Source organism: Podarcis raffonei, chromosome 11 (assembly GCF_027172205.1).
Source record: "Podarcis raffonei isolate rPodRaf1 chromosome 11, rPodRaf1.pri, whole genome shotgun sequence".
In the NCBI taxonomy this organism is placed as follows: Eukaryota; Metazoa; Chordata; class Lepidosauria; order Squamata; family Lacertidae; genus Podarcis; species Podarcis raffonei.
Window position 1 is genome coordinate 24,773,327 of NC_070612.1, and position 17,633 is coordinate 24,790,959.

Sequence of the window (17,633 nt, forward strand, 5' to 3'; positions counted from 1 at the left end):
TTGGTCATTTTTCTCCTAAGAAAGAGGAGATGGGTCCAGAAGACTTGCGTCTAGTACGCAGGTCTGAGAGAGCCACGAAGGGCAGACCTCCAAAGAGATTTGCTGATGAGTTTGCTAAGACGGCAACTGCTGTTCTTAGTAGCTCAGAGAAGGTGTGGGAACCTTCAAGCTTCAAAGAGGTTCAGGAGTTAACCTCTAAAGATGCTGAGCCTTGGCTTAATGCCATGAAGGCTGAAGTTGATTCCTTGAACAGGAACCAAACTTGGGAGCTGGTACCGGTAGTCCCAGGAATGAGACTGGTTGGCAGCAAATGGGTCTTCAAGGCCAAGACAGACCAGAATGGCAAGGTTGTCAGACACAAAGCCAGATTGGTTGCCAGAGGTTTTTCACAGGTACCAGGACAGGATTACCACGAGACCTACTCGCCCACCGTCAAATATGAGAGCATTCGGCTGATGCTCAAAATCGCTGCAGAGGAGAAACTGCATGTTTCCCATCATGACATTAATACAGCTTTTTTGTACAGGATTTTGGGGGAGGAGCTGTACATGCTTCCACCTGATGGAATGCAGATACAGAAGGGAATGGTCTGTAAACTGCGGAAATCCTTATATGGTCTCAAGCAGAGTGCCAGGTGTTGGAACACAAAACTCACTGAGACATTGCTTTCTCTAGGTTTTCACCAGGGCAAAGCTGATCCGTGTGTGTTTGTCAAGGAGGAGGGGCAAAACAAACTGTATTGTTTATGTTTTGTTGGTGATCTTCTGATGTTTTGGAAGAATCAGGCTTTCTACCAAAGCACCCTAGCTCAGCTGAAGGAGCACTTTGACATGAAGGATCTTGGTGAGGTATCCAACTATCTTTCTCTGCAGGTGGAGAGGGACCAAGCAGGTAATTTTCTGGTACACCAAACACAGAAAATTGCTGATGTATTAACCAGGTTGAATTTGGTTGATGCAAACCCAGCAGACACACCGATGGTGCAAGGTTACCAGGTAGATAGTACTGCTGAAGCGTTTTCTGACACAACGCTGTACAGATGCATTCTAGGCAAGTTGAATTTAATTGCTAGATGTTCAAGACCTGACATAGCTGTAAGCACTAACCTGCTTAGCAGACATGCTAACAATCCTACTGTTCAGGATTGGAAAGCTCTGAAGCGCATAGCCCGCTATTTGAAAGGGACTTTGCACTACAGGCTGAGGTTCACCAGTGAGAAGACTGGAGGTCTTGAAATCTTTGCAGATGCTAGTTTTGGAAGTGACACCACGGATGGTACAAGCACTTCTGGAGTATGCTACATGTACAACCACTGTCTGTTTGACTGGCTGTGCAAGAAGCAGACGACAGTAAGCCTAAGTTCCTGTGAAGCAGAACTCAATGCTCTGTCATTTTCACTCATGGATTGTGAATGGTTGATGCAACTGTTTAAGGACATCGGAGTTTCTGTGAAATGTCCTATACAAGTGTATCAAGACAATAGATCTTGTTTGGCTTTGCTGAACTCGGAGAGTTGCAAGCAAAGGACCAAGTACTTGCAGATTAAGCTACATCGTGCAAGAGAGTGTATTCAGAAAGGACTCATTCAGGTGTCCTACATGCCAGGAAATGAAATTCCTGCTGATCTGTTGTCTAAGGTTGTTAACAGAGAACAACTTAAGGTTTACATACAAAGGTTGCAATTGGGTTGAACCACAGGTACTACAGGTTACACGGAAAGGGGGAGGATGTTAGGATATTTCCGTTCCACCTTAAAAGGGAGCAGGCTGTGAGTCAGAGAGTCTGCGTATTTCCTGTTGCACAGGATGTTTCTGTTGTGTCTTTTTGCTTTCGTTTCTCTTGTTGCCTGAGCATACCGAAACAGGCAGTCATGTTTTTCTTTGTTCTGATCAACACTGAATAAACTTGGAAAAATGCTCTCCTGCCGTGCATCTTTTGCTGTGTGAATTCTGCTGATAGAGTGTGCACCAGCCTAAGAATGTGGCAATCTATTTCTGAGGCTTCGTGTCGCTAATTGCTGATACTGCCTGTCTACGGGAGGTCGATGGATCGTCTGGCAGCTGGCTTGGGGGCTATGATGGACTTTGCCTCCCTGGCAGTATCCCAACATAACGTTGCTCCTGCTTCTTGCCTTCTCTCTCTCATATATACATAATATGTATTATGTGAAAAGCCTATACACACACACACACACACACACACACACACACACACACCGGTATATGATTTTCATATAATACATATTAAGAACATCATACACTACCATTCTTATGTTTCTGTGACTTCCCATATCAATAAGACGTTATATCTCCACTGTCTGAACTGTCCTCTTGTTTCTAACATGACACAAAGTGTAAAATATAAACCTGAAAATAACATATTATTGTTCTTCTGTTGCACGAGATATACATCCATCTCGTATTGGACAAGAAATAAAAGTATTTACTTGTAATCCGAAAAGGGTTTCTATTCTTCTACAAAAAACCTCATCAGTAAAGGCTCTTAGTCTAGCAGGTAATTTTGCCATTTTGGCATAGTCCATTGGTTTGTTGATCGGTTCTTCTTTTGTGGGTATTGCCATTTCCTTCCACTTCTGTGCATATAAAATCCTTGCTGCAGTTGTACATCTCTCTTAAGCTGTCGATAACATTGGCCATGGTATTCTCCTAGATCAGCTCCAGGGAACAGGAGTTGGTGGCACTATGGGGGTTAGATTTTCAGAACAAGACTTCCAATTCCAAAATTAAGCAATGAGACAGCAGCAAACACTGCACACACCCCTTTAAAACAGAAGTGCCAGAATTCAGTGGTGAGATGGATGAGGAAAACAAGCTTAGCTTAAATCCTGGTAAGAAAAAGGCACTGTGGCTGAATGGTTCCTGTGTCCAAGAAATTGGTCAATTGCTTGCCCTTGGATGGACTTGCGCTCCCTATACAGGAGTAGGCTTGCACTCCAGAGGTGCTTCTAGATCCAGCTTTGTCACTGGAAGCTCAGGTAATGTCAGTGGCACCTGGATTTCAGGGAGATGCCTTTCAAATTGCCGCTTCCATTGAGAGATAGAAAAACACCTCCCATTTACAGAAGACTCCTAGTTTCAGACATACCTAGCAATTGCAAAGCATTTTGGGACATTTCAGGTTTCTATTTAGATTTGATTGAAACTGGGAGCCAAAAAAGGCAGAAACTGACAGGCTGAATCCACAACACCCCCAGAGGGGATTCCTTGGCATTAACCCCAAAACTGAACAGAATAATAAAAACCATCCACAGTATAAGTGATGCATAGCTCTTCCTATACATTCCAGAGCAGTTCCTGCTTGTGTTTGAAAGCTTTTGACTGTCACAGGTATGATTAGCAATGAAAGTTGGGGACATCGAAAGCTTTGGATAAAAAAGCATGGTCCAAAGAAATACCAGAACTCACTTGCAGCATAAATACAGGGTTCATTTTCTCTCCACACATATATAACATTCGAGCAGCAAAGGGGGCAATCCTGTGCACCATTTCTTGGAAGCCAGTCTCACTCTGTTCTGAATCACTTTGTGCATTAGTGTGACATGATAGACATGTTTAGAATAAGTATTCAGGAATATATTTCACTAAATGCCACACTCCTTTAAAGGCCCAGGATCAAGTTTTGGACCAGCAGAAGACAACAATGCTGATGTTCCCTATCTGAGAATGTGTTCCATATTCACTGATCACACCGTTCATTGTATCAGACACCTTCAGACTACTCTTCCCTCTTTGGAAGTTTCCCAGTACCAGGAGCAATTTCTTTTCAGTCCTGCCCTGTATTGGAATGCAGGCTCACACAAACCTGTCTGCTTTTGCTGATTCCAGCCTCCCAGCAATCCCTTTGTATAGAACAGGCTAGTCAGAAATTTACCTTCTCATTGGTTGTGCCTCTTCATGAGTTCATATCCTAGATCTAGCCCATTTCTCCTCCCCTCCCCCTCTTTGCTTCACCTTCCTGCTTTCATTAGTGAATTTTTACTACCTTGGGGGCCTCCAGATGTTTAGACTTCAGCTTCCACCCCCTTCCAGCCACTGCCTTTTTAATTTTCTACACCAAGGTTGACTGACCTGTGGCCTTCTGGGTACAGTGGTACCTCGGGTTAAGAACTTAATTCATTCTGGAGGTCCGTTCTTCACCTGAAACTGTTCTTAACCTGAAGCACCACTTTAGCCACACCGCCGGAGCACGATTTCTGTTCTCATCCTGAGCAAAGTTCTTAATCCAAGGTACTATTTCTAGGTTATCAGAGTCTGTAACCTGAAGCATATGTAACCTGAGGTACCACTGTATTGTCATATTGCAACGCCATCAACTGCAGCCAACATAGCCAATGGTCAGGGATGCTGAAAGTTGCAGTCCAACAATATCTGGAGGGTAACAGGTTTGCCAGCCCTGTTCTACACAGAAACCCCAATCCAGTATTATCTGATGTTGATCTCAGCTGTTAACATCTCCAAGTTATACCCAACTGAAAAACATAAACTGGTCAATAGCTTTATTTCGATTTGTGACCCCATTGCAAATAAAAAAATGTGCAGGGTAGAGTCTGAAATTCCGTGTGCTGAGCAAATCCCTTGAAGAGGGAAGTGTGTGGACAATTGTGGAAATTAATTAGTTTTGCTTTGTCGGTTCCAATGTTATTCCTATTCACAGGGCTCTGTGTGAAGTTTTCAAGATTGGGGTAATTATCTTGTCCATTGGAAATTCCACTCTCCAGGTAGTTTTAACCCATGACATTCTTTTCAGAATACAATGACTCATTAGGTTGAAGTATTTCATAAGATGTGTGTTTTTCCATAGAAAAATAATCATCACTAAAGGAGGTTTTGAATTAGCTTTGCTGGAATCCTTTGAAAACCCAGTCTCTCTCTCTATGTGTATGTGTACAAGTGGGAGGGGGGGGAAGGAGAGAATCTGAAAAAGGAAGAGAATCTTAAAATTGCAGTCTAGAACACATTAGGAACTGTATGGGAGATCAATGAAGAAAACAAAACTGACTTTCAAAGCATGCATTGGCTAACTTTTTTACAAGTAGAAGTCTAGATGTGTACAGTGGTACCTCGGGTTACATATGCTTCAGGTTACATACGCTTCAGGTTACAGACTCCGCTAACCCAGAAATAGTGCTTCAGGTTAGGAACTTTGCCTCAGGATGAGAACAGAAATTGTGCTTTGGTGGTGCAGCGGCAGCAGGAGGCCCCATTAGCTAAAGTGGTGCTTCAGGTTAAGAACAGTTTCAGGTTAAGAACGGACCTCCAGAACGAATTAAGTACGTAACCCGAGGTACCACTGTATATAAAAATGATTAGCACTCTCACCTGGGCTTGGACTTGCTTCCCTTTGTCTCCCGCAAAACTTCCAGACTTGGGGCCCATGACTGTGACTGCATTTCTCACCAATGTGGCTTTAACTCAAACCAAAATTCTAAGACACTTGGCTTTTTTAAACAAAATGAGTTCATTAGCCAACCTAAACAAAATGACAGCCAAACTAAAATCACTCCTAGGACTTTGCTAAAAGCAGATCCATTCTACTTCTCGCTGTGCTACAACAATCTGTACTTATTTATTTTCTGTTGCATTTCCCCCATGTAAATGCTAACTTGTTCTCCTTAGGGAAGATGACATCTCACATGCATTCTGTACAGTTTCCAGACAGTCTTGAAAGACAGCCTCATGTACAGGTGCATTAATTTTTCTAACCTGGAGCCTCTTCTAAACCAGTGGCTCCCAATTAGCTAATTATTGAGGACTGCCTATTTTTCAAAAGCCAAGCCACAGACCGCCCCCTACTTTTGAAACTTTTGATAACTCTATGGTAGTTACCTGTGCAAAGCAATTTTTTGAAGAAAATGTGGGGTGGCCCCTAATAAGCAAAGGATCTTCTGTACAGTAAAAAACAGACCATAAAATTTGTGATATTACCACAAATTGCCTATCCCCAAACAGTTGGAAAAACTTGTCTCCACTGAATTTAAAAAAGCAATTGTGTCCCTAACTTGCAAGTGTTCTATATACTGAAGGCTATTTATATGAGAGAGTATTCAAACATGCTCTTCTTTACTTCTAATCTGAGGAGGTACATTTTAGCAAACCTTTGCCGCAGATGGTTCTGCTAACTGAGGGATATTGCACCTTCAAGACATGGGTGAAGGCTTGGTCAGGGCTTGCTAATTTATTGGTGAAGTCTGAGTAGGAAAACAGCTGGAATTTTGTAATGTTGGTAATACAGTGGTACCTCGGGTTAAGTACCTAATTCGTTCCGGAGGTCTGTACTTAACCTGAAACTGTTCTTAACCTGAGGTACCACTTTAGCTAATGGGGCCTCCCGTTGCCGCCAGAGCACGATTTCTGTTCTCATCCTGAAGCGAAGTTCTCAACCTGAGGTACTATTTCTGGGTTAGCGGAGTCTGTAACCTGAAGCGTATGTAACCTGAGGTACCGCTGTAGTCATCATTGACGTGGCAGGACAGTCCAATATGTGACCTGAGGGCCGCACATAGCCCTTGAGGCCTTTTTTTTTTTTGCAGTCCTCAGCAACATTTGATGCCCCCATCCACCCTGCAGCCCTCGTGTGGGTAAGCAAGGCAAGGAGTTGGGCTTTGGGAAGGAGGCAAGAGGGCTTTGGCAGGATCCTAGAGTCCCTCAATCTCCTTCCCAAAGTCTAGTTAGCATAGGAGCAAACTCCTGGGGACCGAGGGGGCTTCAGTTCCCCCATAAAATATTTGAGGGGCCCAGGTCACCCCAAAGTTGATGGGCACTTGCCATTCAAATGGTGTGTGTACACCATGTAATGCGATTGATTATGTGGGGCAGGGTTTACCTGCCCCCCCTCAATATTTTAATCAAGTTGGCACCCCTGCTAGATCTGCACAGGTTGCTGATTTGTTACTGGGCCAAGTTATATTAGCATATACCGGTAACACCCTTAATTAAACCTGTAAATTAAAATCCTACAAATGTTTACCTCTGGATCTTTGGCATGAGAAGCAGGACAGGCAAGGCTAGCATGCACTGAAGCACTTTGTTTACTGCAAGGATGAAAAGTGCTGCTTGCTAGCAATCATGTGAGCTGGGATTCCTTACATTCTACGCGTTCTATGCTCTCAGCTGCAACACCAAATTACAGTTCCCAAATGCCATTTCTCCCTACAGTAAGTAACCTCTGGCACCATTGCCTTGGCAGTAGCAGACAGCTGGATAGACACATTCTTTATTGTCTTAATTCCCTTGCTTGCAAGGAAGGTGGAAAAAAGGAACGTGGTATTTCCGTGTCTCCTCGGTTTTTTGATGACAGCAGCAGCCTGTGTGCTTTTCCTCTGCAAATGAGAAACACCTACTTTCAATTGATTCATTCAAGCCTTCTATGAACACACTGAAGCCACCTGTTTGCAGCGAAGGAGGAATAACCTTTCCATTCACAGTCTCAGTCAAATGTGACCTTCACACTAAAGCTCCACATTTCATGTATTAAGTACTGTACATCAGTTTTAAATGCCTTACAATCAAGATATTCTGCCTCGCACACAGGGCAGCAAGGGATAAAAATATTGCTGTTTGGGCATGATTCATGACAAAGTTATACTAATCTACTTCCCACATACAGCTTTCTCCACCCACCCTCTCTCAATTTTGCCAGGATTTAAACTGTGAATACGTACTTTCCTTTTGATTTTCTTCTTCTCCTCCAAGCCCCAGGGCATTCCTGTTGCCTTACTGGCAATTGTCCAAACACTCCCATGCTCTTGTCATTCCAAACCAGAATCACGCAAATGTCTTTGTAACCCGTTCATATCAGGAACATGGGAAGAGAAAGCAACACCTGTAGCTGCTGAGTAAACCAAGGTTTACCTGGCTTTTTCTCTTCTCTTTAGCCACAGCAGATGCTGTAACTCTCCAGTCGTTTGACTTCACCCCTGAAGTCTTCCATTGTTTCGAGAGACAGACAGATGCCAACAACAAGAAGACCCTGCTTACCCTCTAGTTCAGATGGCAAATATGGTATCTTGCATTCAGACTCTCTGTGCTTTCTTTATAACACTGAGAGGAAGGGGATTGGAAGTTTTAATTATTTAATTTAAACTATTATTTCAATCAATTCATTCATATTTAATTAAAATAATTATTGTAATTATCTGTTGCAGAGGCTTAGCCCCCTTAATGGGAATGTAAACTGAGTGGTTAATCTGTTTAATCTGGTTAATCTGCAATTGCACCAGGCCATGTGGAGAATGTGAACCCTTGCCTTGGACACAGGACATTGTGGGGCTGCAATTCTTATGAAGAGGAGCGTTGCTGCTTCCACTTCATTGCACAGGAGTGTTCCTTCAGCACAGTAAAACAGCTCTAGACTGGAAGCACTCTTTTAACTAGTTTATTCCACGTCCCAGATGAGGGATTCCTCATCAGAGGACAACCTGAAGGCCCCATCATTACATGAAGCCCTGAATTAGGCTCAATATGGGGGTGAGGAACCAGGATTCTCAGAAGAAGCTAAAGAAGGAATGTCTGCACCAAGGGAGATTCTGACCTCTGGCACTGAGGCAAAAGAAGTCAAAGCCTGAGGGGGAGATGGCACCTCTGGGTGAAGATAGCTGATAGGAGTCATCTGAGGTCAGGAGTTGGGTCAAGCAGTTCCAACTCAAAAACTTTAATGCTAGGCTGGAAGAGAAACACCATCTCTGCACCAGTGTTCTGCTTCATCTGCTATCTAATCTCCTGCCTGTTGTGAACCTGACCTGGCCTGTCTTGCCCATGTCCTTATTTGCTCCTGTATCAATTAAATGAGGAAGACAAACAATAAAAAATATTATTTATGGGGTGATATGAAAGCAGAGGTAGTATTTGTATTGCTCAGTCTTTTCAGGTGCCCTGCTGCAATTCAAAGAGGAAGAAAAAGCAATTTATGGATGCAAATCAAAGGAACACTGCAGAGATTACTTTCCTTTTGTGTTGTTTAGAATTTCAATTAATTTTGTTCAGTTGATGTATTCAGATTTGTCTCACCCAGATGCACTTCAGGATAGTCCTACTTAAAAAACTATTTATATGGGAAACATAAAATTCCTTTAAAAATAAGTAGTAACTAGGGCACTTTCTCCAGCCTGTAAACATGGTTTTATTGAATTTCACTAGTGAGCTCTGAATTCCATGCAGAGTGGCAACATCTATAACCAGCAAGGAAATAATCATATTTCAACAGTGTACTGTCACTAGTAACTGGAATCGGGCCTCCCACCTTCTGTAATTGCTCTGTATAGGGCTTGAAAGCTCTCCTACAGTTTTGGGCCACAGGCCACAAATCAGGCAGAATCATGCCATGGTTTCCTTCAGATTTTCTCAGGTGTGTAGCTTCTGAGAGCCAGTGTGGTGTAGTGGTTAAGAGCGGTAGTCTCGTAATCTGGTGAACCGGGTTCGCGTCTCCGCTCCTCCACATGCAGCTGCTCCTCAGTTTGGGGGTTTGCAGCTAGTGTGGTGTAGTGGTTCAGAGTGGTGGACTCGTAATCTGGTGAACGGGGTTCGATTCCCCGCTCCTCCACATGCAGCTGCTGGGTGACCTTGGGCTAGTCACACTTCTCTGAAGTCTCTCAGCCCCACTTACCTCACAGAGTGTTTGTTGTGGGGGAGGAAGGGAAAGGAGAATGTTAGCCACTTTGAGACTCCTTAAAGGGAGTGAAAGGCGGGATATCAAATCCAAACTCTTCTTCTTCTTTTCTTCTTCTTCAAAATTTCAGCTCCTAAATTGCAGCTGAAAATTAGGTCATCCTAGGTGACAACTGCACTAATATCAATTTCTGTGCTGGCAAGTGTAATCTTTTTACTTGTTTACATAGCTGGCCACATTTCAAATCTGCATGTCTCTAAGCTAATCCGCATTGTAATATTAGGTCAGACTTATATATAATTTAACAGTGTTTCTCCCAAACTTTAAGTGCATTATATATTAGAACACTCGGTCGCTGGCTTCCAAACTGTGGTTGCATTGCAGCTCTGATGCAGCACCTTCCTGTACAAGGAACAAATGCACTGCAAGGCACTGTCAGGTATTCCAATAGCAGGTGCTGCAGGTCTATAGCTTGCTTGCATTGACAGTAACAGTATGCTGGCAAAAGGTCTTTCCTATTTCATGTTGGTTAATGCAACACTTCTGCACATTCCCACTTCTAGTGGGCTGACAGTCATTACAACACAAAATCAGTGTATAGTCCCTGAAACACAACCAAGCTTTTCAGCCAATTCTGAAATGTAAACAAATTTACTGTATACATCGAGAACTTCTCAAGACAGAAATATTTCAGGCTTGGACCCAGATCCAAACAGACTTGCTTGCAGTGCACAGAGATTTCAATTACTGTATTTTTCCGTGTATAAGACTAGGGTTTTTTAAAACCAAAAAATTAGGTGTAAAATTGGGGCTAGTCTTATACACGGGTAGTGCTGAGGGGGTGTTTTCTCAATTTGGAGTCCCCCAAAATAGGGGGCGTCTTATACATAGGGCCGTCTTACACATGGAAAAATACAGTATGTCTTACTGCCTGCCAAATAGAAGTAATAAGCAGTGCCAGTAAACAGTACACAATGTTCATTTTGGAGGTCAGATGTGGGAAGATGAAGAAGCTGCTGAAGCTTTCACCTTGAGTTGCTGGGAGAGATAGTTCGCCATGATACGACTTTAGAATAACATTGGGAGGTTAACTGTGCTTTAGAAAAGCTCATTAGGTAGATAGATAAACTTTATTTGCATTAGCCAACAGCCATAGCAACATAAACAAGCAATATATACAATTAAAAAGACAACAATGGGTAAAAAGGACAATCAAAAGATCAAGATTATTGCTCAGATAGAAGCCCTTAATCTCACGGCACTCTTGATAAGCTTGAGAAGCTCATTTTTCGACGGTTAGTAGTATTTTTGAGCTTTGATTGTTTTAGAATCTGAACTATGTCAGATGCCAGGCCTTCAAGAAAGTGTAAGGCCTTGGGGGCAAAATGATTAGTTAACGCTTGCCAGCTGGTCGCCTACAATTCTGAAGCACTGTTCCTTAAGAACTGAAGAGTTTTGCCTCGGGACATCCTCAAAAATACTTTAGGTTCAGGTGGGGAACCTGTGACCCTTGAGATGTTGATGGACTAAAACTCCCATCAGCCCCAGCCAGAATAGCCCAAGGGAACTGGAGTCCAGCAACACAGATAAGAACACAAGAGCCTGCTGGATCAGGCCAGTGGCCCCTCTGGTCCAACATCCTGTTCTCACAGTGGCCCACTAGGTGCCTGTGGGAAACCTGCAATACTCTCCCCTCCTGCAGTTTCTAGCAACTGGTATTCAGAAGCATTACTGCCTCAGGCCACAGGAACTCATGGAATTGCATTATCCAGCAGGCCTGTTTTTATGAAGTGGCAAACAGAACATAAAAATCTGGTGTTATTTTAAAACAAGAAACACTGCACAGTTGAAACAAAAGGCTGTTGTCTGGACCCGTGGTTTAATATCCTTTCTTCAGAAAATACTTGTGCATGGCTGAATGTTTCATGTCAACAACCTATTAAGAATTCATCCATCCTCATCGCTGCTACTCCATGCATCTTCATAAGCAGGATTCAGGCGCTGCTGAGGCCGCAACTGGAAAAAGAAGAGAAGATTCCATCAGCGATTCCATCTAGTCCGGCATTCTGTTCTCACAGTAGCCAACCAGATGCCTGTGGAAAGCACACAAGCCAGAGCACAACAGCAGTCTGCCCACAGAAACTGGTAATCAGATGTCCTGTCTCTGACAGCGGAGGCGTGGATTTCGGCAATCCTCTTTTAAAACCATCCAAATTTGTAGCAATCACTGTCTGCTGTGGGAGTTTTATGGTTTAACCATGTACTAGAAGTACTTTGTTTTTTTCCTGCCCTGAATTTTCTGACTACAGTGGTGCCCCGCAAGACGAACGCCTCGCAAGACAGAAAACCCGCTAGACGAAAGGGTTTTCCGTTTTGGAGGCGCTTCGCAAAATGAATTTCCCTATGGGCTTCCTTCGCAAGACGAAAGCCCATAGGGAAATCTCCGGGACAGCGGGGAAGCGCAGCGCGTCTTCCCCACTGTCCTCGGACCTCCTCCGAAGGCTGGCGGTGAGGCGGAGAGACCTCCTCCCGCCGCCAGCCTTCGGATGGCTGCTCCGAAAGCTGACGGTGGGGCGGAGAGACCTCCTCCCGCCGCCAGCCTTTGGAAGGCTGCTCCGAAGGCTGGCGGTGGGGCGGAGAGACCTCCTCCCGCCGCCAGGCTTCGGAAGGCTCCTCCGAAGGCTGGCGGTGGGGCGGAGAGACCTTCTCCCCGCGCCAGCCTTCGGATGGCTGTCCTGAAGACTTGCGGTGGGAGGAGGGTTTTCCTTCCCACCGCCAACATTCAGAATGCTGTTCTGAATGTTGGCGGTGGGGAGGAAAAACCCTCCTCCCACTGCAAGCCCCGGGAACAGAGGAGAAGCGCTGCGCGCCTTCCCCTCTGTTCCCGTAGCTGTCCTGAAGGCTTGTGGTAGGGAGAAAAGCCCTTCTCCGCACCGCCAGCCTGGCAAGCGGTCTCCATAGGAACACATTAATTGATTTTCAATGCATTCCTATGGGAAACCGTGCTTCGCAAGACAAAAAACTTGCAAGAAGAAAAAACTCGCGGAACAAATTAATTTCGTCTTGCGAGGCACCACTGTATATGATTGCAACATTCAGCTTCATTGGATGGCTGTCCATGAGTTCTTGTATTATGAGAGAGGGAGAAAAACTCCTCTATTCACTTTTCCCATGCTGTGCGTAGGACTGAGAGTAGCTCAGTTAGTAGAGTTAGTAGACCTAAGGATTACAATACTGATTAAGATGGAAGTTGGAGCTTTTGGGACATTTGGATTTAAAAAGAGTAAGAAACAAGACTTAGGCTCCACTTTTGAGTATGGAGGTCTGGTTGGAAGAAATATGGACTTTATTGGACTAGAGCTTCTCCGAGATTTGGTGTTTAATACTAAGGACTATCCAAAAAGCCGGCAGAGAGGAACTGAGAGAGAATTGAGAGCCTCGGACGTGAGATCCCCAGGCTGAGAGTAGATTGACTGATGGACGATTATTGGGATTGGAACCGGGAAAGGGGGGGTGGAGTTTGGGAATCCAAAGGGGGCATAATTATAATTTGTTTTGCTTTTATTTTGTTTTGTTATCTGTATGAGAATTGGGGAAATCGTGGAAGGGAATTTAGGTCGCCCTTAGAAAAAGGCTTTAAGAATGAGAACAGATGTGTAATTATTGATGTTTATAAGTTATAAGTTATAAATTTATAAGCTAAAAGTTTAAAAGTTAAAAATGGTTTTTCTAAAATGACTGAAATGTAAAAAGGTTAAAAATTGGGGACAAGAACTTGTTGAGCCAACAATTTGAACTGGAATACAAGAGGGGGAGGTGGGGGGAAGTCAGGAAAATATGTTATTGAAAGTGAAGATTTTGAATTTTATGTGTTTTTAAATCTTTTTTTTGTTTTCTTTTTTTTGTTTTTGTGTTTTTCTTTGATTTTTTGATAATGGAAAAATCTTAATAAATATTATTTAAAAAATAAAATAAAAGTGTTGGTGCTGACTTTTAAAGCCCTAAACGGCCTCAGCCCAGTATATCTGAAGGAGTGTCTCCACCCACATCGTTCTGCCAGGACACTGAGGTTCAGCGCCGAGAGCCTTCTGGTGGTTCCCTCACTGTGAGAATGAGGTTACAGGGAACCAGACAGACGGCCTTCTCGGTAGTGGCGCCTGCCCTGTGGAATACACTCCCATCAGATGTCAAGGAAATAAACAACTATCTGACTTTTAGAAGACATCTGAAGGCAGCCCTGTTTAGGGAAGGTTTTAATGTTTGATATTTATTGTGTTTTAAATATTCTGTTGGAAGCTGCCCAGAGTGGCTAGGGAGGCCCAGTCAGATGGGCGGGGTATAAGTAATAAACAACAACAACAACAACAACAACAACAACAACAACAACAACAACACATAACATATAGGATTCCACACAATTCCAGGACCTGGAATTCTATACTCTGCTTTCTGTTAACTATTATCCAGTACTGATGTGATGGTTCTGCAGAGGAACACGATGTATCAGGTCCTGCACTACAGCAGCCTAAACTGAATGGATACCTTGTTCAGGCTTATGGAGCTACAATCCATCATCCCAGCCATGTCAGTGAGAAATCTTTCTTACAATGACTTCATTGCTCACATGCAGGGATTTCTTCCTTTACTATCATGCACAGAATATATCCCTTGTGTACAGATGCTCTAGTTCTCATCTTGCTCTACTAAAAAGCTATTTACCTCTTCAGAAGTATCATCAGGCTCTGGCTCTCTCAGAGATGGTACCCAGGCAAGGATATTGCCGTCTCTCCCACCACTATAAAGTTCCTGCCGTGAAGGAACCAACAAAAAGTCACAGATCAGTTACTGAATACTGAAGAAGGCGAGCTTGAGGCAAAATAGGAATTGTGGGAGGGGGATATGGGGAAAGGAAGTAAATTATCCACACTGGAGTCTTCTCCCAATCATAGCAACATCAGTGGGACTAATAGTGTGATCTTGAGCATGTTTATTCCCAAATCCCACAAAGGGCAAGAGGACTTACTCCCAGGAAGTGCATTTAAGGTTGGATCTCAAGTCATTTGCTGCAAATTCACGCTGAAGCTAAGCCCAATTCTATTCGCATACCTCATAAAAGCAACATAGTTGTATTGAAGTTGTAGATGAGGGGGATTACAGGATTAGCCCTGCACGAAAATATAAAGTACAGTGGTACCTCGCAAGACGAATGCCTCGCAAGACGAAAAACGCGCAAGACGAAAGAGTTTTCCGTTTTTTGAGTTGTTCCGCAAGACGAATTTCCCTATGGGCTTGCTTCGCAAGACGAAACATCTTGCGAGTTCTTGCGAGTTTGTTTCCTTTTTCTTAAAGCCGCTAAGCCGCTAATAGCCGTGGTTCGCAAGACGAAAAAAACGCAAGACGAAGAGACTCGCGGAACAGATTAATTTCGTCTTGTGAGGCACCACTGTAACTTTTAAAAAGTATAGCACCTAAATTACAATGCACGTGTGCAGTGCATAAACATATTCTTTTTCTGTAGTAATTTTATTTTAAAAACACTGATAAATAACTTAAGCTTGCTTAATTTTTTATTTCCATCTACTTCATCTTACCTGCTTAAAGCATTTTTACCCTGCTATTCAGCCAAAAAGGCTCTCAGAGCAGCAGACAAACAAGCAATAAACGAGTTTATTCTATCTCACTTATGAATTGACTTATGTTTACTTTAACTTATTATGATTCATGACCTGCTATAGGCCAAAGGTTGAACTGATGTTAATCAGTAGAGTAAAGCAAAATGAGGCCTAATTAACTAATGTTACAGAAATGACAAATGGAGGGAGGGGGCAATCTTTAAAGTTGTTACAAATATTATGCCTGAATACAGTGGTACCTCTGGTTATGGATTTAATTCGTTTCGGGGTGCCGTGTGCAATCCGTAACTAGAGGCGCAGCTTCTCTGCATGCAGAGAAACCCAGAAGTATATACTTCCAGGTTTGCCGCGGCTGTTGCCCAAAGATTCCATAACCTGGAGGTTACGCAACATGAGGTACCACTGTATATCCTTTCGACTTGACAGCTCAGGGCAAATACCTAGCTTTATCAGTTTGTAGAAAATCCATACTTTAACCGACTCTCCTCATTCCAACACCATTTTAACATTTAAAGAAAGGTGAATTTGGGCTCCAACTTCCTCCCTGAACCAAGAAGAAGGAAATCACTGTAGGCAGCAGGAACAGGGCATCCTGCCGTAACTCCCCAAGCGTGAGAGCACATACACGGCACCCCACCTAGGGAGTGACCAAGGGGGCAACAAGAGACATCCGCAGAGGCAGTTTAGCAAGTCAAGTGTTCTGAAAGCCCAGCTCCAGACAAGTCCTGAGGGCAAGGATATGTAAAGAGTTTTATTGTTCTTTTGGTGTTGAGAAAGGTGTCTGATAAAGTGACCGAATGTTGAACTTGTGTAAACCTTGTATACCCTGCCCCATTTGTGACATGCTTGTGATGTAGTGATGATGTATCAATGATGCTGCTCAAAGTGTGTTCTGGGGGAAAGAGAGAAGTTTTAAAAGAGGATGTCACCCCATGCTCAGGGTTCTTACTCCTGTGGAGACATGTTGCGCAACAATAAAGATTGTGGTCTACTGACTGCTGCTTCGCTCCAAATTACTTGGCTGGAACTTCCTTCTTTTACTAACTGCATAGACCTGCAGGGGACTTGCACCCCGATGAGCTGGGCTATTGAGTAGTCTCTCACCCCAGAATTTTTTTCAAAATGCTAACTAGATATGAATGACCAGGGCTAGGAATCCATGGCAAGCTTATCTTAAAGCTTATTTTGGTTTTAGAGTACCAGTGTAATACAGGCCCAGGTAGGCCCCGCCGCAACCCCAATCGATCACGTGACACAGTGCAAACACACTATTTGAATAGGAATGCCCACCAACTTTGTGGGGGCCTAGCCCCCACAATAATTTTATTGTGGGGCCAAAGCTCCCACTGCCCCTAGGAGTTGGCTCCTATGGTATGTGTAGAAACCTCTGGCCTTTGCATGCTTGAAATGCAGCCTACCATACAAGAGTAAGCCACACATCTGTTGTCCCATCCACCTGTTTTCTGGCCACACTCACTATTGGCATATCCAGAAGGATGCCCACAAAGGAATAAGGATCTCACACTCCAAAAAAAAGTGTGTCCCATGGACAACCCATGGTCAATAGCTTTGTTGTTTGACATTATGTTTGCTGACTGGGAGCAGTTATGGACCATCGGTATAAAGTTCACGGCATGTAATGCCTTAAGAGAGAATATTATGAAAATGATTTATAGGTGGTACATGACCCCAGTCAAGCTTGCAAAAATTTATCATTTGCCCAATAATAAATGCTGGAAATGTAAGGAAACTGAAGGCACTTTCTATCACCTTTGGTGGACGTGCCCAAGGATTAAGGTCTTCTGGGAGATGATCTATAATGAAATTAAGAAGGTTCTTAAGTGTACCTTTCATAAGAAACCAGAGGCTTTTCTCCTGGGCATGGTAGGCCAATTGGTGTCAAGGAAAGATAGGACGTTTTTTATGTACGCTACAACAGCAGCAAGAGTTCTTTTAGCAAAGTATTGGAAGACACAAGAACTACCCACGCTGGAAGAGTGGCAGACGAAGGTGATTGACTATATGGGACTGGCTGAGATGACGGGCAGAATCCGTGACCAAGGAAAAGAGACGGTGGAAGAAGACTGGAAGAAATTCAAACTTTACCTTAAGAACTGTTGTAAAATTAATGAGTGCTAAAATGTCATGGGTAAGGTAAAATAGATTTGCAGCGGTAAATGATTGGGTAAGAGAAAAAGGATTAAAGAAAGTGAATTACAAGTAATTGAGATTAGGGGTTGCTGAAAAAGTTTAAAATAGGGATGCAGAAAAGGGAGGCATGGGGAAGTCGTTGAAATTGGGTTTAAGAAAAAAAGGTTATGAAATTATACATGTTTATATGTTTGTTTGTCTTTGTATTGTAAGTTGTAATGTGTC

At 43.3% G+C, this 17,633-nt stretch overlaps 1 protein-coding gene across 8 annotated transcripts in view; it reads right to left on the reverse strand.

Moving 5' to 3' along the window:
* Nucleotides 1-10,740: 10,740 nt before the first annotated feature.
* ERCC8 (ERCC excision repair 8, CSA ubiquitin ligase complex subunit) overlaps nt 10,741-17,633 on the reverse strand; it is a 39,777-nt gene continuing 32,884 nt past the window's right edge. For 5 of the 8 annotated variants that reach the window (XM_053408120.1, XM_053408125.1, XM_053408126.1 and 2 more), the window contains 2 exons: nt 14,344-14,430; nt 10,741-11,640 (listed from right to left, as the gene is read on the reverse strand). In XM_053408120.1, coding sequence (XP_053264095.1) covers nt 11,572-11,640; nt 14,344-14,430 — 156 coding nt within the window. In that variant the 3' untranslated portion in view covers nt 10,741-11,571. Of the gene's footprint in view, nt 11,641-14,343; nt 14,431-17,633 lie in introns of those variants that run through there. The other 3 variants (XM_053408121.1, XM_053408124.1, XM_053408122.1) reach the window with 2 other exon arrangements.